Source organism: Micropterus dolomieu, linkage group LG05 (genome assembly GCF_021292245.1).
Source record: "Micropterus dolomieu isolate WLL.071019.BEF.003 ecotype Adirondacks linkage group LG05, ASM2129224v1, whole genome shotgun sequence".
Lineage (NCBI taxonomy): Eukaryota > Metazoa > Chordata > Actinopteri > Centrarchiformes > Centrarchidae > Micropterus > Micropterus dolomieu.
The window spans coordinates 6203059-6223238 of record NC_060154.1 but is presented as its reverse complement, the minus strand read 5'-3'; the positions used below and the strand labels follow the sequence as shown (position 1 = coordinate 6223238).

At 39.2% G+C, this 20180-nt stretch overlaps 1 protein-coding gene across 16 annotated transcripts in view; it reads left to right on the top strand.

Moving 5' to 3' along the window:
* Positions 1-2736: 2736 nt before the first annotated feature.
* The window catches only part of lrrc7 (leucine rich repeat containing 7), an 84793-nt gene continuing 67349 nt past the window's right edge, over positions 2737-20180 (top strand). For all 16 annotated transcript variants that reach the window (XM_046049008.1, XM_046049002.1, XM_046049003.1 and 13 more), the window contains exons 1-2: positions 2737-3049; positions 3169-3369. In XM_046049008.1, coding sequence (XP_045904964.1) covers positions 3345-3369 — 25 coding nt within the window. In that variant the 5' untranslated portion in view covers positions 2737-3049; positions 3169-3344. The remainder of the gene's footprint in view (positions 3050-3168; positions 3370-20180) is intronic.

The following is a 20180-nucleotide window of genomic DNA, read 5'->3' as shown; positions in this document are numbered from 1 at the left end:
AGAATTTAAATTTAAGAACTTAAAATGGATCATAACTAGTTTTGCGGTCACTTTTATGTACTATTGTTGGTGTTTTGTGCTAATTTGTATTTATTTTATTGTTGAGTTATTGTTTTGTTTTTTAAAGGCCTATTTGGGGACAGGCATTGCAAATTACTTCAGGTTATAAATGGTGGTGGCATAGGTTCATACAGGACTTCCCCAATACAAATAAACATTAAATAAATAAATGTATATCCAGTGCCAGCACTCAGTAAGAATGCAGGAAGTAGTGTGCAGAGTCATGATCAAAGAATGAATGAAGTGAATGGGCATGCAGCACATCTGACCTTAATACAGCAGACTGCAGTTTGTTTGCGTTTTTATTAACCATAACCACAATCTTTCCCAAACAGTACCAAGTTTTTTATTTAGCTAACCCTTACCATGCCTTAACAATAATTTATTTGCCATAACCACTATTTGTTTCGCTAACCTTAACCATAGTAGTCATCATGTGCATGTTGTAAAAAGTGTGATAGGTAAAATGTTGTCATTGGGTGGATTGTGGAGTTCAATATCGATGTTCTTGTCTGGCGATAGGATTGCTAATATTTGCTGACATACCTGAAATGTAGCTGTGGTGAAAGAATGAAGGCAACCAGTTACATGTGAGATCATACCTTTGAGTTCAGGAGATAAACAGTTCCAGTCAAACTAGCACGAAAGTTCTGCACATAGATTAACAAGACGTTAATGTGATAATTTATTGCCAACCTGCTCATACTTAGTTGCCAAGACTGAAGATGAAGTGGATTATTGCTTTACAAACTAATAGAATTTAATTGGCCTCATGCTGGCTGTGGATGAGCTGATTGGGCTTAGGCAGTCATAAAACAGCAGCCCTCTCGGTAGGCTACTGACTATGAGCAACAATTTGCCATGCTTTGAGATCTATGCTCTGGGCAAGGCTGTTCACTTAGCATTGACAACCTCCTTCTCAAAACCAACAGGGGTCCTCTGCAGTTCAGCTACAATCACAAGTATGTAGTCATAACCTTCTCCTCGTCAATGATTAGAATTTCTCAACAACTTTTTATGTGAAACTCGTCGTCAGTCTCTGCACTGCCATCATACATTTTCAAGAGACATCTAAATTTAAAGAGGTTGCAATAATTTAGTGTGTAGCGCTTATATAAGTGAGGAAATTTAGTAGTTTACCATGTTCACCAAGTCAGTCATCTGGTGATCATGGCCATCTATCAACAGTAGTCCCAAATATTGAGCTAGCTAGAAAGCTAAAGCTTCAACGACACTGTGAACATCATCTTTGATAGATGGCACTGTTACCTTTCAGATTCAGATTTAATTTTGGAAGCTAAAGTGTTGGTCAAGAAGAGGATGAAGCGGAGGGGGTAGACATTTTAGGCCAAATACTTTGAGTCTTTGGCAGTAGGGACAGTTGCTGAAAATGTTGGTGATTTTTTGCAAACTGACTACCAAATACACATCTGATCACCTGAACATGTTAATGCTGTTATTGCTGGTTAGATCAGAAGGTTTTATGTAATGAGTTGGCTGGATTGTCCCAAAAGCTGTGATCATGTTTTTTGTGGAATAAAATTTAACACTAAAAGGGATGCTCCACCGATATTACACATGACGGTCAGTTTACTTTTCATTATGAGTACTGGCCCTGTACAAACAGTTGTATACTGTTTTCTGTGGCTCTGGAGGATGTCTGATAAAATAAACATAATGAAGTCATTATGGTTATCTTAGCTAGGGGATCGACCAAGCATATTTGTGAGGGTAAAAAAGTACTGTGCATTGGCAGTGTAACACCATATTCATTAAATTCATTGACTTGCAGACTTTAGCTGACGTGAGACTTGTGTCGAGTTCTTAGGCATTTAGGTTTTAGTCGGATTTCTTCAAAAATGCATCATGAGATAATGAGAAGTATGGGATCTTGTATTTTTGGAGCCGGACTCATAGGAACTATAAGTCATGATATCTTGTTCTCTTGGGCTTTGATTTTAACTTTGCATTTTCCACAATGCTAAATCGCTGTCCAACATGTGATATTTTTTAACAGTGCATTTTGCCTTCTTGTTTGTTTATAACACTCCCAAACCACTTTAACAAGAGATTGGCAAATAAGATAAGGCACAACAGTAGCTTGCTTTTTGTGTTCTCACTTGTTAAAATGGGTGGCTTCTCATTGTCTTAACGTTATAGTAAATTAAATATTTGGGGTTTTGGACTGTTGGTTGCACAAAACTAAATATTTGATAATATCATCTAGTACATAGGATCTGATAATAAATACCAAACGTGTCAGTCGACAAATTAATCAATTGATTAATCTACTAAGAAAATAATCGGTTGTAGTAGCCTGTATATGCATGATATATTGCGTTTAAAAACAAAATAGTGTAAGAAAATATCCAACACCCTCATAAACACCCACAAAACAAGTAACTTAAAATCATCTTTTAACAACACTGGTTTATTTTTGTCCACAGAAGAAACATTTTTCTCACAGAAAAAAGATAGAGGCAGCATGGCAACAAGGGACAAGCTCCAAGTCAAGTGTGTGTGTGTGTGTGTGTGTGTGTGTGTGTGTGTGTGTGGTGACACGATGAGATAAAAGACGACTTCCATTCTTTCTCTCACACACTCATACAATTAGGGCTACAATACAGACGCGCGCCTTATGCGCAAGCGCAAACGCACCTACTCTGGCACCCTCGTTCCATCTTCATCCATCTCTCTCTCTCTCTTCCTCTCTTTCTTCCTCTCTCTCTCTTCCTCTCTCTCTCGCTCTCTCTACGGGGGATAGATGGGAGGAGACGCTCTTGCTGAATGTGTTTTCCCTGCAGCGGGGGTTTACGGTTACGGAGAGGAAGAAAAAGAAGAAGGGCACCGCTCAGAGACTCGGTCACGGATCCGTTCATTCGGTGTGATTTTCATAACCGCACACTGACCTTTCTCTTTACCGGTGTGCCCGCGTATTGGCATCTTTCTTTTTTCTTTTTTTTCCCATGAAGGCGGAGCGAGGCATCTTGTAAGGAAACCTACCGAGAGATCTGACTGATCCAACCGACTTGGATATAAACCTTACCGAATGATCCTGAAATGAGTCTCACTACACGGGTTTATGTGCTCATCTCCTCCGTTTTCTAGACCCGGGGGTACTAAAGATGCAGCTGGTAGTGCGGGTACCTGTCCTGGTTTCACACCGGCTCGGTTCGTCCCGGTAGACTGATCCTGTCCGGTGCTGCGGTGTCCATAGGGGCCACCAGAGTGATTTAAAAAAGAAAACAAAAGAAAAACAGGATCCGCCACCAGCAGCCTGACCGATGGATAACTACTCTACTTTACAACGTAAGGCAACATTGACACATAGCCTACCCGCTGCAGTAAATGTCATTCAGTCTGTGTTAATGATGGGCATCCCTTAATGAATAATCACATTCATATCGATATAGTAAGGGCTATGTGGTTGTCATAGTGACCTTATTGCACAAAATGCCTTTTTTTTGTCCTATAAATTTGGTGGCATATGTATCATATGCTTCTACATTTTATTCTAAGGTTAATAACATCGTTTTCTCATGTATTGTCATGACCATACGTTTATAATTATGCTAGTGTCATGCCACACATTTAATGGCATTACTTAATATTTGCATCAGTATTGCTACTAAGCAAAACGACCTGTCACTGTGTACTGCATCTGATCATTATTTTAAGATAAATTGTCCCTTCATCCTTTCATAGACCCTCATCCACAGGCCTTTCCTGCTCTGTGATGAGCTAATGAAACAGCCATGACTGCAGGAGTAGAGGGGTGTGTGTGTGTGTGTGTGTATTGTGTGCATATGTGTGAGAGAGAGAGAGAGAGAGGATGATATATGATGCAGTGTCATATACCCTTCTGCCTTGAAGCTCCCAGCCGTTCTTCCATGATAGCTTCATGCTTTCAAATAAGACATTATCACACACACACACACCTGTTAAATCCACCAGCCTGAGGTATTGTAGCTTATTAGGCTATCTCGCCCATTATTTAGCTGTATCAGTCATGCTTGTTACAAACTTGTAATGACAAAGGCTTGCTAGATGGTTTATTACTGTTATACACCTGTATGAGGTTAAACTGTTTTATTGTCTGGATCATAATTTTTGTAGGTCTGTGCTGTGATAGCTTGTGTCCAGCTTATCACTAAGCAGCACACATACTGTATGTCTCTCTGACTTGCAGCCAGGGCACTAAAGCAACATGCAAAAAGGGCTTCTTCAAATCAAAAGGAATATTTAATTACAGTCTTCAATGCAACATATTTCAAAGCGTCTCTGTCTGTGTTGCCTCTAAGATGGGTTCTATTAATACATTTTCTTTTCAGCATGGGTTTGCGGCCATTGCTAATAGCCTTATTTTGTATCATTTTTGCGAAGAGACCATTATGTGTTTTCAGTATCTGTCAATTTCTTTGACATCACAGCAGTCCATGCTAAATTCTGCAGACTTCATACACAGACAACACTACATTTCAGTGGCAATGTAACCAAATACATTTACTCAAGTAGTGTACTTCAGTACATTTATCTGACATATGTGGTTAAAATGTGTCTTATCAACACATTTATTCAGAGATTAAACTTGTTTCAAGAATTTTCAAAGTGACTTTTTACATAATTATAGTGCAGCTATGGTGCCTTTTTCTCTCGTTCCTAGAACATATTTTAATCAAGGTGGTTTAAATGTTTAAGGACTCAAGACTTTATAAAGTAGTTCAAATCAGCTTCACCTGGACCAAGTACAATAAAAATCCTGCTTACACAATTATACATTAGTGATAAAAAGTCTATATACAGTAACACCATTTGGCATACCAATTTCTATTACTTTATACTTTAATTACATTTTACTGATAATACTACTATAACTTTACTTTATGAGTTTGAATGAAGGATTTTTACTTTTAATGGGGCATTTTTACACTGCTGTCCTGCCAGCTGTTAGTAGCAGGTATTTATTGTTGTAATGTTTGGGTGGAGCTTAATGTTTCTATTTTTGGTAGTTCTCTTTTATGGGGAATAAAAGTGAGAGATCCAGTGAGAGAACAGTATCCATTTGAGACAGTTATCATGGTGTAATAATGTTGATATGTACATATTTTTTCTTACACAGCTGCATCAGTCTTTAACCAGATAGTTAGGCTTTCCATTTTACGCACACTACCCATTTTAATCTAATCTAGATGTGTTCACCAGAATAAGTCATTTTATGTCAGTCTACATTACAGTAAGCACCTTCAGTGCTGAGTGTAATGTAAGAGGCTTCAGATCCAAAACACAACAAATGCATTAACATTTTCTCCTCAAGGAGCAAACTTACATGCAGCGAGATATGGAAGGTTGGCTCAGTCTCTCTGCTGCTCCACTATAGATCTGACAGGACGCTGCTGCTGCTGGTACTGGTGCTGATGCTGCTGGTTGCCTAGTGACTGTATCCAAGGAACCGGCTCTCATCGTCATGGTGATGGGCCAAGGGAAAGAGACCCATTGAGGGAAGGGGGACAGAGTTACCAGTACATCTGCAGTGTGTGTTACGATGATGAGGATGAATTGTGATATCATTGTGGATGATGACAATTACAGCGGTAATGATTGTGATATATTGGTGTTGTCTGTTGTGGTGAAGGCACTTATGATGCTGAAGAAGGTGATGCAGAGGCTATTTGAGTTTTTTAAAATTTTATATTTTTGCCAAAATATGACCAGAAATGCGCTTTTTAGAGGAGCTTTGGAGCCTCAAAGAGGGTAATAGCTCAACGCAAAAGCAATTTATTTAGGATACTTTCACAAATCATTGATTGTTTGGTACTTACTAAGCTTTAGCAAATAGATGATACAGATTTATTCTTTTTTAGACCCAACAATGAATTTATTAATCATGAGAATAATGGGCAGATGAATCAATAATTAAAACAATCGCGCTTGCAGCTCTACTTCGGCAGTTTTTTGAACGGTTTCAACAGTTTTAAGGAAAGACTTTAGTTATTTTTTTCTGTCATAATTCCGTTGTAACTTGAGTTCAAGCTGCAAATGTTTTTTAGCCGCCAGGTCTTGAAACACAGTGTGTTTAAGCAGAAACTACACACTTATAATGTCATATATTTTGTGCTACATTTTCTTAAAACCACCAAATCCATGTAAGGGAACCTTTGCAGGATTTTAGAGAAGCAGAGAGGAGGGAGCAAGGAACAGACAGAAACATTATCCTCTTCGTCACGGCACGTTCTGTACTGTAGGTTCACACAAGCTGCATGAAACAGTTCCAAACTGGTCTCTCAGAGGATAAATTTATCCCATTTATTTTGTTCATTTAACTGGTTTAATGTGATTTTTTCCCCCCTTCCCTGCGAGTACAGATTCATATGAGAGCATCCGTTCTGTCCCTTCTCCAGTTTCAGTGACAGTGTTGCCATGGTTGCATCATGCACATTGTTCTCTCCAGGGTGACATAATTCTTTGGCTCGAAAAAGAAATTCTGGATCCTGTTCTTGTACAGTCTCAAGGAAACTAAAAAAGAAGGAAGGGCCATTACATCACTGCAAATCACATGAATGCACATTGGTGCCACACTTGAAAGCTCTCGGTGCAGTTAACGTAGTGGTGAATGGGCAGACCACTCCTTCATCTCTCCTCTCTCAATTTTACAGTTAATCAGTCCGGGTGGAGGCACCGGCATGTTGTTGTGTTGTTATTTAGGTAATGTATTATGAGTTTTCACAGTAAACTTTGTAAGGTATTTACATGAAAGTTACGTTAATGGACTGGAGCTTCTTATACATATGTGATTGAGGTTAGACTAAGCTAGTAAGTTAGCTAAACTGTGATATACGTATACTAAATTAATAGAAAGGCATTTCTTCATCAAAGGTTATACGATGTAGATATGTTGCATTTTTGTGTCCTTCTCCATGCGTCTCCCATAGGGTTCAATAGAACTGGCACCGAAGTCAGGCACCAAGCAGAGCATTATGACACAATGACCCTTCCTTCTTTTTAAATTTCCTTGTAAACAAATAAATCTTGGTGTGGCATATTTAACTTCATTCAATGCTAAAAGTGCCATTTATGCTTTGGTCATGCTTTATTACATCATGTATAGTAGAATTAGTCAGATTTTGCGGGCATGGAGCAGTCATAAATCTCATTTGTGTCCTTTTTTGTGTGTAGGAAGAGAACAACTTGTCCGGGCACAAAATGTAATGGGTGACATTAGAGATTAGACAGAACATGAACATTAACATAAGTAAGTAGAAAATTCATGGCAGAATTACATGTCTTTACAACATTACAAATCTCTCTCATTCGTTGTAAAAAGGTGATCCGCTTAATTGTCAGAAAATAACTTGCCAACTATTTTGATAATAGTTTAAATGATTTATCATGCAAAAATGTCACATGGGAACATGTTACAATCTATTTTTAACTATTTTGTGACATTTTATAGTCATATAGACATAAATTATTAAACAATTACTTGACAATTAGAATAATCATTAGTTGTTTGCATTGCATGTTAATTGATTTATTCCTCTTAAGTGAACTAATTTAACTAAAACCATGCAGGAAATAAACCGGAGATGTTATTTTTGCAGCATTGTACACAAATATTTTAAAAAGCCTGAGAAAATCTCCTTGTCTATGTCCGTAAACATACTTTTCTTGAGCTGTAGCCAAAATTATACCCTAAAGTGCAAAATGTCCAACGCAGCCGTGTCATGTGATTCCCCAGGCTTCATTTCAAAATCCAGTGTCCACAGCTGTGGCTCACCAGGCATATTTTTTGTGACAGGACAAGTCACAGAGCTCCTGGTATTTCTCTGTCTCAACAAGAAGTATTTTCTCATCCATTGTGACAGCTGCAAGAACAGTAAAGAAGATGACCTGTCACTGGCAAGGAGCAAGTCAAGACAGGACATTGTAGCTACTAAATGCCCAGTCCATTGTGTGATAATGCAGCTTTTCAAAGTTGTGTAAAACGGGATAGTGCTGGAGCAACATGGCCACATACTGAATGTGTCACTGCTGGTTCACATCATAATTTGGTGGCAGTTTTGTACTTGTATTTGGATAATGGATAAATTAACAGTTTCGCAAAAGCCATAGGTAACCATGCAGTTGTTAAACAACCTGGCAGGACTGTAGCTAGGTGTTTCACACGTACTGAAGGTCACAGTGTGTGTGTGTGTGTGTGTGTGTGTGTGTGTGTGTGTGTGTGTGTGTGTGGGGATAGCTGAGTCTTTCACACTCATTCAATGTGTCACACAGTGTGACCCAGTGTTTCTGCTGAATCTGCTAGGTGTTTGTATGTGTGCGCAGTTTTATTTCCCTCTGTGTTGTCTCCATATTTCCTGCTTGCTCAGTTTCAGTCTGGTGGGAACTGACCTGGGACAAGGCTTTTTTCTCTGGACCCATGACCCCACTTTTAATTCCCAAAATGTTCACAGTTAGAGAGATGTCAAGTCATGGTGCTAAGTGGGTCATGCTAGAGTTTACACATGGTTATATATTTTAAATGAAATAAGCATTTTATATTTATATTTTTATATAAAACCTGAGTCTTAGAAATCTCATGCAACCCAGTTTGCATATCAAGGAACCCCACAGGGCGCCCCAACCCACAGGTTGAGAAACCTAACTCAATTTTTTTTGTCTCCTCCACTGGATGGTTTACAGTGTATCGACAGGATGGAGCTTTAAAAAAAGCCAACCCTAACATTTTGCAGGACATTATTGCAGAACATTTGAACTACCTTTAACAGTAAAATAGCAGTAACATTGCTGGAAGACACAGGACTTTTGGGATTAAGGCCAAAACTTGTCTGTGGCTGCTTTTAGATATGAACTGACAACTTTCAGAGAAACGAGTACCGTCTTCTTTTCAGTCATGCATTATTACCAGGGTACCTCACTTACCTTTGATTAACAGTAGTTGACTCCTTCGAGCTTTCTGTTCGAAGAAAACCGCACAGTCTGTGTCTTTCAGCACAATAGATGTTAAATTAAGTCACCAAACAGACTTAAAGATATTCCAAAGCTCACTGTAATGCTTGAAAAGTAATTTCCTTGCAGAATACAGCTCTCCACTTTTAGATTTTTCTACAAAGAGATTTTCTGGGAAAAAAAACTTAAATATGAATAGCGCTTTGTGTGTTTTGTGTTTAAAGTTGGAAGTTAAGAACTGTAAAAGAGAAAAATCTGTGTTGTGAACAGCAGGTAGACTGGTCATCACAGCATTATGGGCCAAATCAATATAATGCCTTTTCCCCCTATTGGAAAACTAGAACATAATGAAATAATGAGCCACCTCTTGAGTAGCAATTTGGTTCTTGGTTCTTGGTTCGTCATAGTCCATGGTAAACATTGTAGTTGCCCACTAGGATGCCCACTACAGTTACTTTAAGTTATGTAAAATGTCAATACTGCTTTTGTATGATTGTTGTATAATCATTGTTGGCTTTCCCAAAACACGTGCCAAGTCCAAACTGATCCAGTAATTCCTGGAGAGGGGATGTAATGTGTGACAGTCTCCCAGGAGAAAGGACGGAAGAGGAGGTGGTAGCGGGTCAGTTTGCATCCCATGCTAGTTGATCCACGTGTTACCGTGGGCGATCCAGTCTCCTCTTAACAAAGGACCGGGCAACCTATGGTCTAAGCTCTTCCTTAGACGACTCAGAGTACGTCAGGATGTTTGAATGTGAGTGAGAGGCAGACAGAGAGTGACCCTAAGGCGTCTGTTAGAGTCTTTAAGATTCTCTCATCCGTTATCAGAATCATAGCGTTTCACATGGAGGTAATCTCCAGGAACCTATTGAGTCTATAAATAATGGCCATCTCATTGTATCAAATACAACCATAGCCTCCATTGATGAAAGAGCACCAATGAGATGGAATAAAAGCAGAAACACCCACACAAACATATGATTGAAAGGAACATGTGATTAGAATTAGTAGCGTCCTCAGTTTTCTTTATCATCTTGGGACAAATGTGCCTCATGTCAACAGAGAAACTTATAAAACAGAACAGCAGAGCAAACATTGGGACAAAAAGGCAGAGAAGAAGAATGGGCTTGAAGTTGAGCGCACAAGAGTAATCTCTCTAAATCGACAGCATCTGCCTCCTGTCCTGCTCTGTCTGTCTCAGCTCAGCTGTCATTGGCTATCAGACAGGAAGAGACTGAGAAATGGCTTGTCTGAGAGAATGCTGGGGATGACTACTCTTTGGCATTTTATCATCTCAATAAGACAATCTCCATGTTTATATGTCTAGGTTGTGTTTACATTTTTCTATATTTTTATTATTGTCAACAAATCCCATGACACGAGGAATCCATCCTGTCATTTGAAACCAACATTACAACAGTCCTAATAATGTTGCCCAGTGTTAGACCACCACTGCTCAGTGTAGGACCACTGTAGGAGTAGGAGTGGGGTCACCTACTTTGGCAGAACTGAGCTGCTCACACCAGGATCAGAAGAGGAAATGGAGACGTGGCATAATGCCACTTCCTTTTAGGCTCAGTGGAAGGAAATGATTTTCCATCCTCTCTTAATATTAGCAGCCAGTAATGAATACTTTGACAGCAAGGAAAGTTAAAAGAATGATAAAACTGTGCATTCTGTGGTCCCTTATGTAAAAATCCCTCTTGTCATTTAAAACACTTACCCAAAAACGGATGAAGACAAGCCTCACCCAAAAGTAGTAACAGACCTTTTTTCCCAGGAGGCATTTTGACATGTCATAACAGGAAACACACAGGTGTGGCTAATACCATTCATAATGGCTGCACTCCACTTAAATGTAACAGAGCCATTAATAAAGTTATGATTTCCAGCTGTGCTTTTATTGTTGTGACAAGTCAAAGTGTCTGTCGGAAAAATATAAATTATTAACACAAAAGTGTTTTAGATGTTTATATTAGAGAAAATGCTTTATGATGATATCTTTGGCACCATTCGCTTCTCTTTGGCTTTCTTTGTAAGCGTAGAATATCAGCGAATGTCCCATGCAGCTTCGTACAACTATGCAAGCATGCCATTACTACAGTATTACCAACAGTATTACAGACAGGATACTGCGTAAAAGTGCTGTGAGATTTGACAAAGACAAGCCTTGTTTTTGCTCAGTAAACAGTACTTGAATGATGCTCCATTGAATGATTTTTCGTCCATTCATGAGTTCATGTTTGGAATGAGATATGCTTTGGTAATTTAGTTTGACAGTGTTTTATCTTTACATTTTTGTAAAATCCCTAGGCACACTATTAGCACAGATGTGTAGAGAGAGTTAATAATCGTCCTCAGGGGAGACCTCAGACCAGTATGTGGGCGTATATTACTCATGTTGGTGGGACATACATCTGTTTACACCTTCACATTGTGGGGACTTGTCATACTTTTGGGGACAAAATGCGAGTCCCCATTACATAAATCACTATATTTTAGGGTGCAGACTTAGAAGGGTAGGGTATGATTAGGTTAAAAGGGTAAGTGTCAGTGTCAGTGTAAGGCAAGTAGTGGTTAGAGTTAGGGTTAGGGAAAGTCTCCAGGAAATTAATGTTAGTCAATGGATTGTCCTCTGAAGTGATGGAAATATGATTGTGTGTGTGTGTGTGTATGTGTGTGTGTGTGTGGCTAAAGCCTGTGGCCTATGTGCTTAATGCATCATTGACTGCATCATTGACTCCCTCTTTCTCTCCACTCTCTTTTTCCTGCCTTCTCAGTTTATTTCCTCTTTTTGTTAACTGCCTCTCTCTCTCTCTCTCTCTCTGTAGCATGCAGTATATCGGTGTATGTAGGCCAGCTCCCACAGGTCATGTGAGCTCCATAGGTATCCATTGGACTGCTGCCTTGCAATTTAATTATGTTGACATGTGCACATACTGTACAGTAGATGCTGATATCTTTCAGAGTGATCTGATGCATTTGGACATTATACTTTCTTTACAATAATGGTAATGGTAATTGAGCTTTTTGGTTTGTAGCACCTAAAAATGAAGCAGTAACCACTTGCAACATCAATTTTATATATCTATGTGTTGTTAGCAGTTCTGGAAAAGAGTGCTCTTCACTTCTAAATTTTAATTAATTAAAAAATTAATTCATTTAGGGCTGCAGCTAACGATTATTTTAGTATTCGAAGCTTCTATAGATTATTTCAACGATTCAACGATGCGTCGTTTAAGAAGTACTTTTGGGGGTGCAGCTCCCCGACACCCAGTTAACTCTTCACTGTGAGGTTACAACTCACGGCCTAAAAAGGAGAACAACAAACGCACGTGTGCACATTTTCAGCTCAGGACTGCGGCTTACTTTGGCTAGCCTTCAACTCAACAATCAATCATGATTTCAGTTAAATGCTAAAGTTGCTGTTACTGTGACCTTGTCTGTGGTCCGCTGGCAGAACACCGGCTGCTTTCTGATAAGGCGTCGTGCTGTTGCCGAGGCGACATAAGTTTCTTTTTACGGTGGACGGACGGTAACATTACAGAGTTGTTGTTTTCTTTATCTTGAAATAATCCTATACTTTGGACACTTTCACAGTGTAACCGCGTTGTGCGACAGTAATAAATGTCCCTGCGAAACACTGTGCTGTATAGTTAAATGGTTTAAATTAAGTTTAATCCATTTAATCAATGAATCGTTTCAGCCCTAAATTCATTTTAACATTATTTATTATTCAGAAAAGGTAAAACTATCTTGCAGTTAACAGGAAAAAGCAACATCTAGCAAAGCAGAATAGTGTCTTTTCTGGTATAGAATATTAGCAGAAACATGCACATTTTTATTGGATTTTCTGCCAGCTTTTGCTGTTAGCTGAGAAAAGATGGTATTATTCATTTATACAGTGAAACTGAATGGGATGGGATAGAGAATGGCATAGAAATTGCATGGATTACAGATCAATAAACAGACGGATGAAAAAAGTAAACATATTGTCTTCCATAATTAATCGGGAGCTTTTATACATGACATACATTTCCCACAAAAAGCACAATTAGTGCTTTGGTGCAAATTGAAAAAGAATTAACTTGGCAGTGAGTTAAACACACTTCCAATAAAGACTGAAGGCAGTAAGAAATGGACAGGTGGAGAATAGTAACACCTTTAAAGTTGCTGCATTGATGTGATCTTGTTGCTTCAGGTACCACTGAGATGATTAATTGCTCTCCAGAAAGTCTGGTTTGAGTGATAGATGATTGTGGTTGAAGGCTCATGAGATGTTAAAAATCATAATGACACTAATTATATCTTTCATCATTGTCGCTACATCTTATCTGCTTATATACAAGGTAGGGCTGGGTGATATGGTCAAAAATGTTGTCACGATAAAAACATTTAATACCATTCGATATTGATAATTATCACGACAAATGTCAAATCATTATTTCTTTCAATTTTGAAGGCAGATTTTTGCTCCTTAGTGAAACATGAAGACATAGGAAGGTTAGGAATTGATGCCCAACAGTGGATCACTTCACAAATCTGAGGTAGAAAATTCAAAACGATTCTGATAAAATAATTTTTCAACAAATACGATTAGAAAATCATTCAGTCCCTTTTCCTCAACAAAATAAATATCTTAATTGAATTATTAGGTGCTTATTCGTGCATGATCCAAATGAATTGAAAAACATTTAACGGCGATATATTGAACATTTGTTATATAGTTATTGAGGAAAATTATATTGCGATAATTATCATTACTGTTTATTGCCCAGCCCTAATACAAGGACAAAGGATCAAACTGTGATTGAAATTATACAGCTATACATGTTTTTTGTTTGTTTGTTTTGTTTTTTTTAAATCTGTCCTGCCCAGCAGTCTGGTATAGAGTATGATGAGCTGGATACCATATTGTGCAAGACAGATTTACTTTAAAAAGAGAGTATTAATATACTCCTTTGTCTGTTTTATTTTTTATTTAATTATGTATTGATTTGTCACCGGGCCGGACAGGGGGGCAGACATAAGGATGGGGGGCACAGACATCGCTGAAACAGACAGCACAGAGAAAGGACAACACCTGCAAGAGAACGGCGATGGGGGGTGTGGACAACAGGAAATAGCAGAGGGAAACAACAACTGCAGAAAGCAACGAAACCTGCAAGAGAACGGGGAGGGGGGCTTGGGGCGGAGAAAAAGCAACAACAAACAAACAAAAAAACAAAAAAGAAGACAACCAGCTGAACAGCAGCAATAAACAGCTGACATAGGAAGACGGCTAAGAGAGAAATGAAAACAAGAAACAGTCAAGCACAATTATTAAGCAACACAGCACAGCCATGAGAGCTGGAATAATAACAATTTGTTTAAATAAGTAACTGAAAGAAAAGCAGCAAGAATAATTCTACCAGGGACAACCTAAATTTGTGTGTGTCTATGTGTGAGACTGTGTGTGTCTGTGTGCATATGGGTGTGTGTGTGTGTGTGTGTTTGTGTACATGTGTGTGCGCATAAGCCTGTTAAAGAATGTAGTTGTTAGTGAGAGTGGGATGCGACAACTGTGCGGCACTGACCCAGGCAGGCAAGAATCCCAGTAGCCAATAGGGGTGGGAGAAATAAATAAATAAATTTTAAAAAAGATGCACCACGACACGAACGCGGAAGACCCTGACCCAACCATCAGACGCCCAAAAAAACGACCATCCAAATGCCTATTGATAACGTAATGCCAACTGAACGCAGAAGGTGGAACCCACGGAAGAGCAGATACAGCTATACATGTTAACCCTGATTGGCAAGTTATAAATCTCCAATTAATTGGTGTGGAAGTCTGAACCACAGATAAGGATGTTAGTTTTTAGAGAGAGGAATACAGAGAAACAGACAGAGGTAGAGGGGTGGGGGAGTGACAAATAGCAAGTACAGACTGTGTGCAATCCCACAGTGCATTTGTGGGAATGACGTATTGTTCCTTTTTGTATACGAGAACATTTGCAAGTGTGAAGATTCAGTTGAAGTTAAATATTGCAGCAGTAACAAAAACTTGCACATCATTCCTCATTAGCTTAAGTATGAAATAGTGCTGTACAAGGGCAGTACATAATTTGTATTCCTTTAAAGCGCTGTGAATCGTGATGGTGAAGTTCGCTGGTGCTAAGGTATGTGGGAGAGAAGTGTCTCACCCTTGACTGACTGGCCTGAATTTGCCTTGTGATGCCCACGTTGCTGTGGCGATGGCGTTAAAAACATTTTCTAGAGCGCCTTTGTGTCGTGACTAGTGGGATTCACACCAGTGTACTCTGACGGAGCTGCCTCCTCGCTCTGACTGTTCTCCTACTGTCTCTCTCTCCGTCCAGACAGGGAAGGTGTCTGTGGTTACTCTGCTCTGCAGCAAGCGGTGTCTGCTACATGTTGGTACTGATGATAACTGATGGTGGTCAAAAGATTTTCCTGATGTTTACAATGGAGATAACGATGATCAGTAACAAGATGTCCTCTGCAACTTTCCAACATTCATCAGAATCAGACAGGTTTGTACTTGCAATGTAGTAAGCCCTATGAACCAAATGATTTCTGTCTACGCCTTGGCATGTACAGAACTTAAATTCAAAAGTATAAGTTCCACCCAAGGAGATGTGTGTCCGTTGTTTATTGTTAGCTATACCATGCTAGTCAGGTTAGCCCAGCCCGTATATGTAGCAGCTACAGTGCGGTGTATATGAGAAGCCAGAGCTAGATCATTGTGCTTTATGCTTAGTAAATCAGATGAAAACTGCATGTTGATATTGTTCACTCCAAGTTGGTTAGTATAATTTTTCAGCCACATCAAACTTGTGAAAAGGACATTTTAATCTCAAGGACACTTTGACCCAGTTAAGTAAAGGGAAAAAAGAAAGATCTAACACATCTTTCACCAGAGTGTGTAAAAACAGATGGGGTGAAATGGGAAACTGATGGCTTTTGATACTACATCTTGAAATGTTTCTTTGCTTTGTAAGGACATGCCATTGTCCTATTTTATTTGCTCTCTTTTTTAAAAGTATTTTTTAGGCATTTTGATGGTAGAGAGAGGAAATTAAGGGCGACAGGACATGTGACATGCAACAAATGTTCTTTGAATCTCAAATCTGGGATGTTGCAATGAAATGGTCACCATCTTAAACCCTTAAGCCACCAGAATAACCTCCCTTGATTGTCCTATTTCCCTTCAATGCCAAGAAAAGCAGCAATTTTATGACTTTTCCTCCTCGGATCAGCACACCTACTGTACTTGGACCACCTCTGTCCGTTTGAAACATTGAACGTGCGCTATGGCCACCACTTGAAGTATACCAAATGATGCTATACGGCTAGTTGTGTTTCACTTGAGTCCTTTTCCCCCCACAGTGTTCACTTTCAGCCTCTTGCAGCAGATTCATAGCCAAAGAATTAATGAATGCAAGATCAATGTTTGTCACTTCGGTACTGTATGTGACTGTTAGTGGTTATGGAGAACAGGGGATTTGAGCTCTGATGTAATGTTCCTAAATCTGGGCATATTTGTGATTGAGGTACTGAAATATAGCTTTTTGTTTGTTTTTTATTGATTTCTTATTGAACATAATGATGGACAATGAGTCCAATGAAAACACTTTTAGTTTTTGGCTTTTGCATTACTTTGTATTGTCCACTGAACCAAAAACATACTCTCTGATCCCAAAGCCAAGCTATGCCTGAAATTGTGACATCTGTGTGCTCTTACTGACAAAAAAAATTCGACAAATTTGCTTCGGTCATCAACTTTTGTCAAGTTAAGCAATGGTGCCAAAGAAACGTGTACATCCTTCTCTAACTATGACATTTATAGATGCTTAAACATAGTAAATGCTGTACAGATGCAGCTCAATCTAATTCACCAAAAATTGTCCAGTGCACAAAATGTTTAAAACCCACTCAACTCTAGACTTAGATATTTTACCAAACATTGTACACAAACACTCAGATACACCAAGTTTACATTCAGTCCACAGAATTATAAAATGTTATAATGTGGGTGTTGAAATGATTTCCATTCCCAGTCCATTTTCCTCACCTGAGGGTTGTTTCAGCAGTACTGCATAAAGCTTGTCAAAATGGTGCTCTTAGCCAGGGCTTTTTAATTAGTGTTTTATGGTAATTTTGGACAATTGAGTCCCCGGTTACCATGGCAACTGCTCACTGTGCAATTTCCATGGACTGTTAAGGAACGCTTTAGGGATAAAACTTACTAAAGGGTGTTTATGCAAATGGAGTCTGTCATGCAGTGTTAGAAAAACATTGGAAAAGCTGCAAATTTGTGGGCAGAGTCTGTTTTAAGAGAGACGTGTTGAGAGTGTGTCAATTCCTGCAAGACACAGCCAGTGGTGAAGTGACCTTGAGCAAGACACCTGAACTGCATGTCTGAGGATAAGGGCATAAGCTGAAAGCTGATAGATATCAATGCGTTGATGAAAAGCCACAGCATATTATCTGTTTTCATTTAGAAAGAAACAGAGAGGGTAAGAAGATGAAGGGAGGAGAGGACAGAGGCAGCAGCAGGTGATAGATGAAGGGAACGCATGAATAGAGTTCCAGACAGTCATGCACAGCTATCAGCTGGCAGTAAAAAAGAGAGATTGACTCCCAGCCAGAGCGAGAGAGCGCGAGAGAGAGAGGGATGACAGAAAGATAGAGAGGTTGTTCCAGATAGCAGCAGGTCTCACAGTGTGTACAGAGAGAGTTTTTCAGGTGAAGGTGAAGCGTTCTTTTGCAATCAGGACTCTGTGTGCTCTGTATTCATCACATTGTAGGGGAAGAAAACTGGACACAAAGTCACATATGGGGGTCAGTAACGCATCTGGGACCTAAAATCACAGGTTACCCCGTTGTTTTAGGGTTAAGACTTGGTTTCAGGATTAAAGTTAAATGACCAGGTTAAAGCAAGGGTCCATAAACATCCCCCAACTCTGCAGTTCCCTCACGTCTACGGAGCTTTACAGAGTCTTTTAGCTCATTGTTTTGGTTTTACAACCTGCAACTTTACTGTTTTGGTTCCCTCTTACCCATCTTATCAGCATCATGTCCACACACAACAGGCAGCTGTACAGTCCCACTGTACGCTACCTACCCAGCATCAAAAAGCAGATAGACAAATTTAGCTTTTAACAGCTAATGAGCCAGATATCTCACTTAGGAGACCAAAACAGAGCTGAAAGAAAGTGAATATTGAACTTAAATTCTTTGGGCCGCCAGAAACACAACTTTAACTTTATGCTGTTTTGTGTGTGCTAGATAGTTAAACAGGCATTTGTCTACTAAGATGTTTGCTCTGCTGCCCTCAAGTGGCCCAAACAAATCACTTTTTAGATTGTTTTATTTGAATACTTTTTAGAGGCCTGAAGTATTTCACAATAGAAAGGGAAAGACTAGTCAAAAGTCAGGGTGAAAACCAATGAGTTTAAACTATGTCTATCGGGTTTGGAGCATTCCACTTCAGTAGAGTCTTTATATTCAGGCGATGTGGATCTGACTTTAATGTTAATGGTATGTTGTACTTCGAGGACAGAGTGCTCATCTTTAGTCTTCAAAATGCTAAATCAAATTAACCTAAAACTTTTAATAACAAGTGTCGCCCTGATCTATGAATAGTTTAAAGCTTCTAGGTCAACAGTTTGAAGCTGTAAGAAATGACACTGTAATAGTAGACATGAGTGTGTTTCTGTGTGTGTGTGTGTCTTCTTTCCGCTTTTCTCTCCTTCGGGCTCTGAGCGTTGGACAAGCTGCTGCGAGGACACCAGCATGGCAAGGTGACCTTAAATATATAACTGAACAACACACAAATAAACCCACACAAACCCACACGCTGTTACAGACTGACATTGACATCAAGCGTCAGTCTGAAACCATTTTTGTCCATTCTCTCTGTTTAAGAGTCTGAGCAGTTCATTGTAACTTCCCTTTCAAACGACGATAATGTATTCTCATCCATGTGTGGTCATAAAACAACTAAATGAGTAGTTTAAAAGCACATATTAATTATTTTTATTACTAATTACATTTTCCTCAGAGTTCTTTTGTATTGAACTATAGTATTAATCCAAGCACATCTTGCTAAGTTTCATACTTTTCAAATATCTAAAGAAACGCTCAAAGCTCTCCCTTATATGTTTAAGTGTATATATTCTGCATGGATAACCATCCAAAACACCACTAAACTAGTTGGCGAGCTGGCAAGTCACAACATGTTACACATGAATGCATTATAATCAACAATCTATTTTCTAATTCAATAGTTACAAAAGAAAGGAATGATAGTAATATTAATATTAATATTTATGTGGCCAGACCAGGAATGATGAGGCCAAACACACAATAAATTTTGTGGGGATTTTGTTCCCCAACTGGACTCAAACGAGAACAACATTAATAACGTAAAATCAAGAATCTGAAGCAGTTGCAGGTTATAAACACAGGAATTACTTTCTCACTTGTCATTTACTTATTGCATCTGATCCCAACTATTCGATTTAACAGTACACAGCTGCCATAGACTAGTTTACACTCTGGTAGTCTTCAGTTACTTCTGAACAGGAACTCTAGACCTAAGTTCTCGACAACAAAATCTATGAAACAAATCAAATCTAGACAGCACCAAAATCTAGACCAAAGTCAAGACTAGACAACAGTAGTGGCCTTTTTGTCTTCAATGTGCGCCCCCAGGACACGCCCACACACACACACACACACACCAGAAACTTTGTGTATCTCCCCTGCTGTAGCCGCTGGTCAGAGTTTCTTCCCCTCGTGGGGATACGTGCACACACACACACACACACACACACACTCACTCGGCTATCAATCGTCAAGAATCAGCTGGGTCTTCACGCATCTACCTTGGTCCGCTAGCTAGTTCACTCTTTCGTCTGCTGATCTTAAGGATTATTAATGTACTTTACCATGGTTTATGAAGATATCCTCCGTATCAATAAACCAAATGACATCCCTTGCCGTTTGTCTACACCGCAGGACCGACACTTCCGTTTTTCTCCATGTCCCGTTGGAAACTTTACCCTCTCACACGATCCGTCCCATGTACCACTCTTAAAGTGACAGTGGCATTAAATAGAGAGGAACGCTATCGCTGAAATAATCCCACCAGCAATTACATAACATTA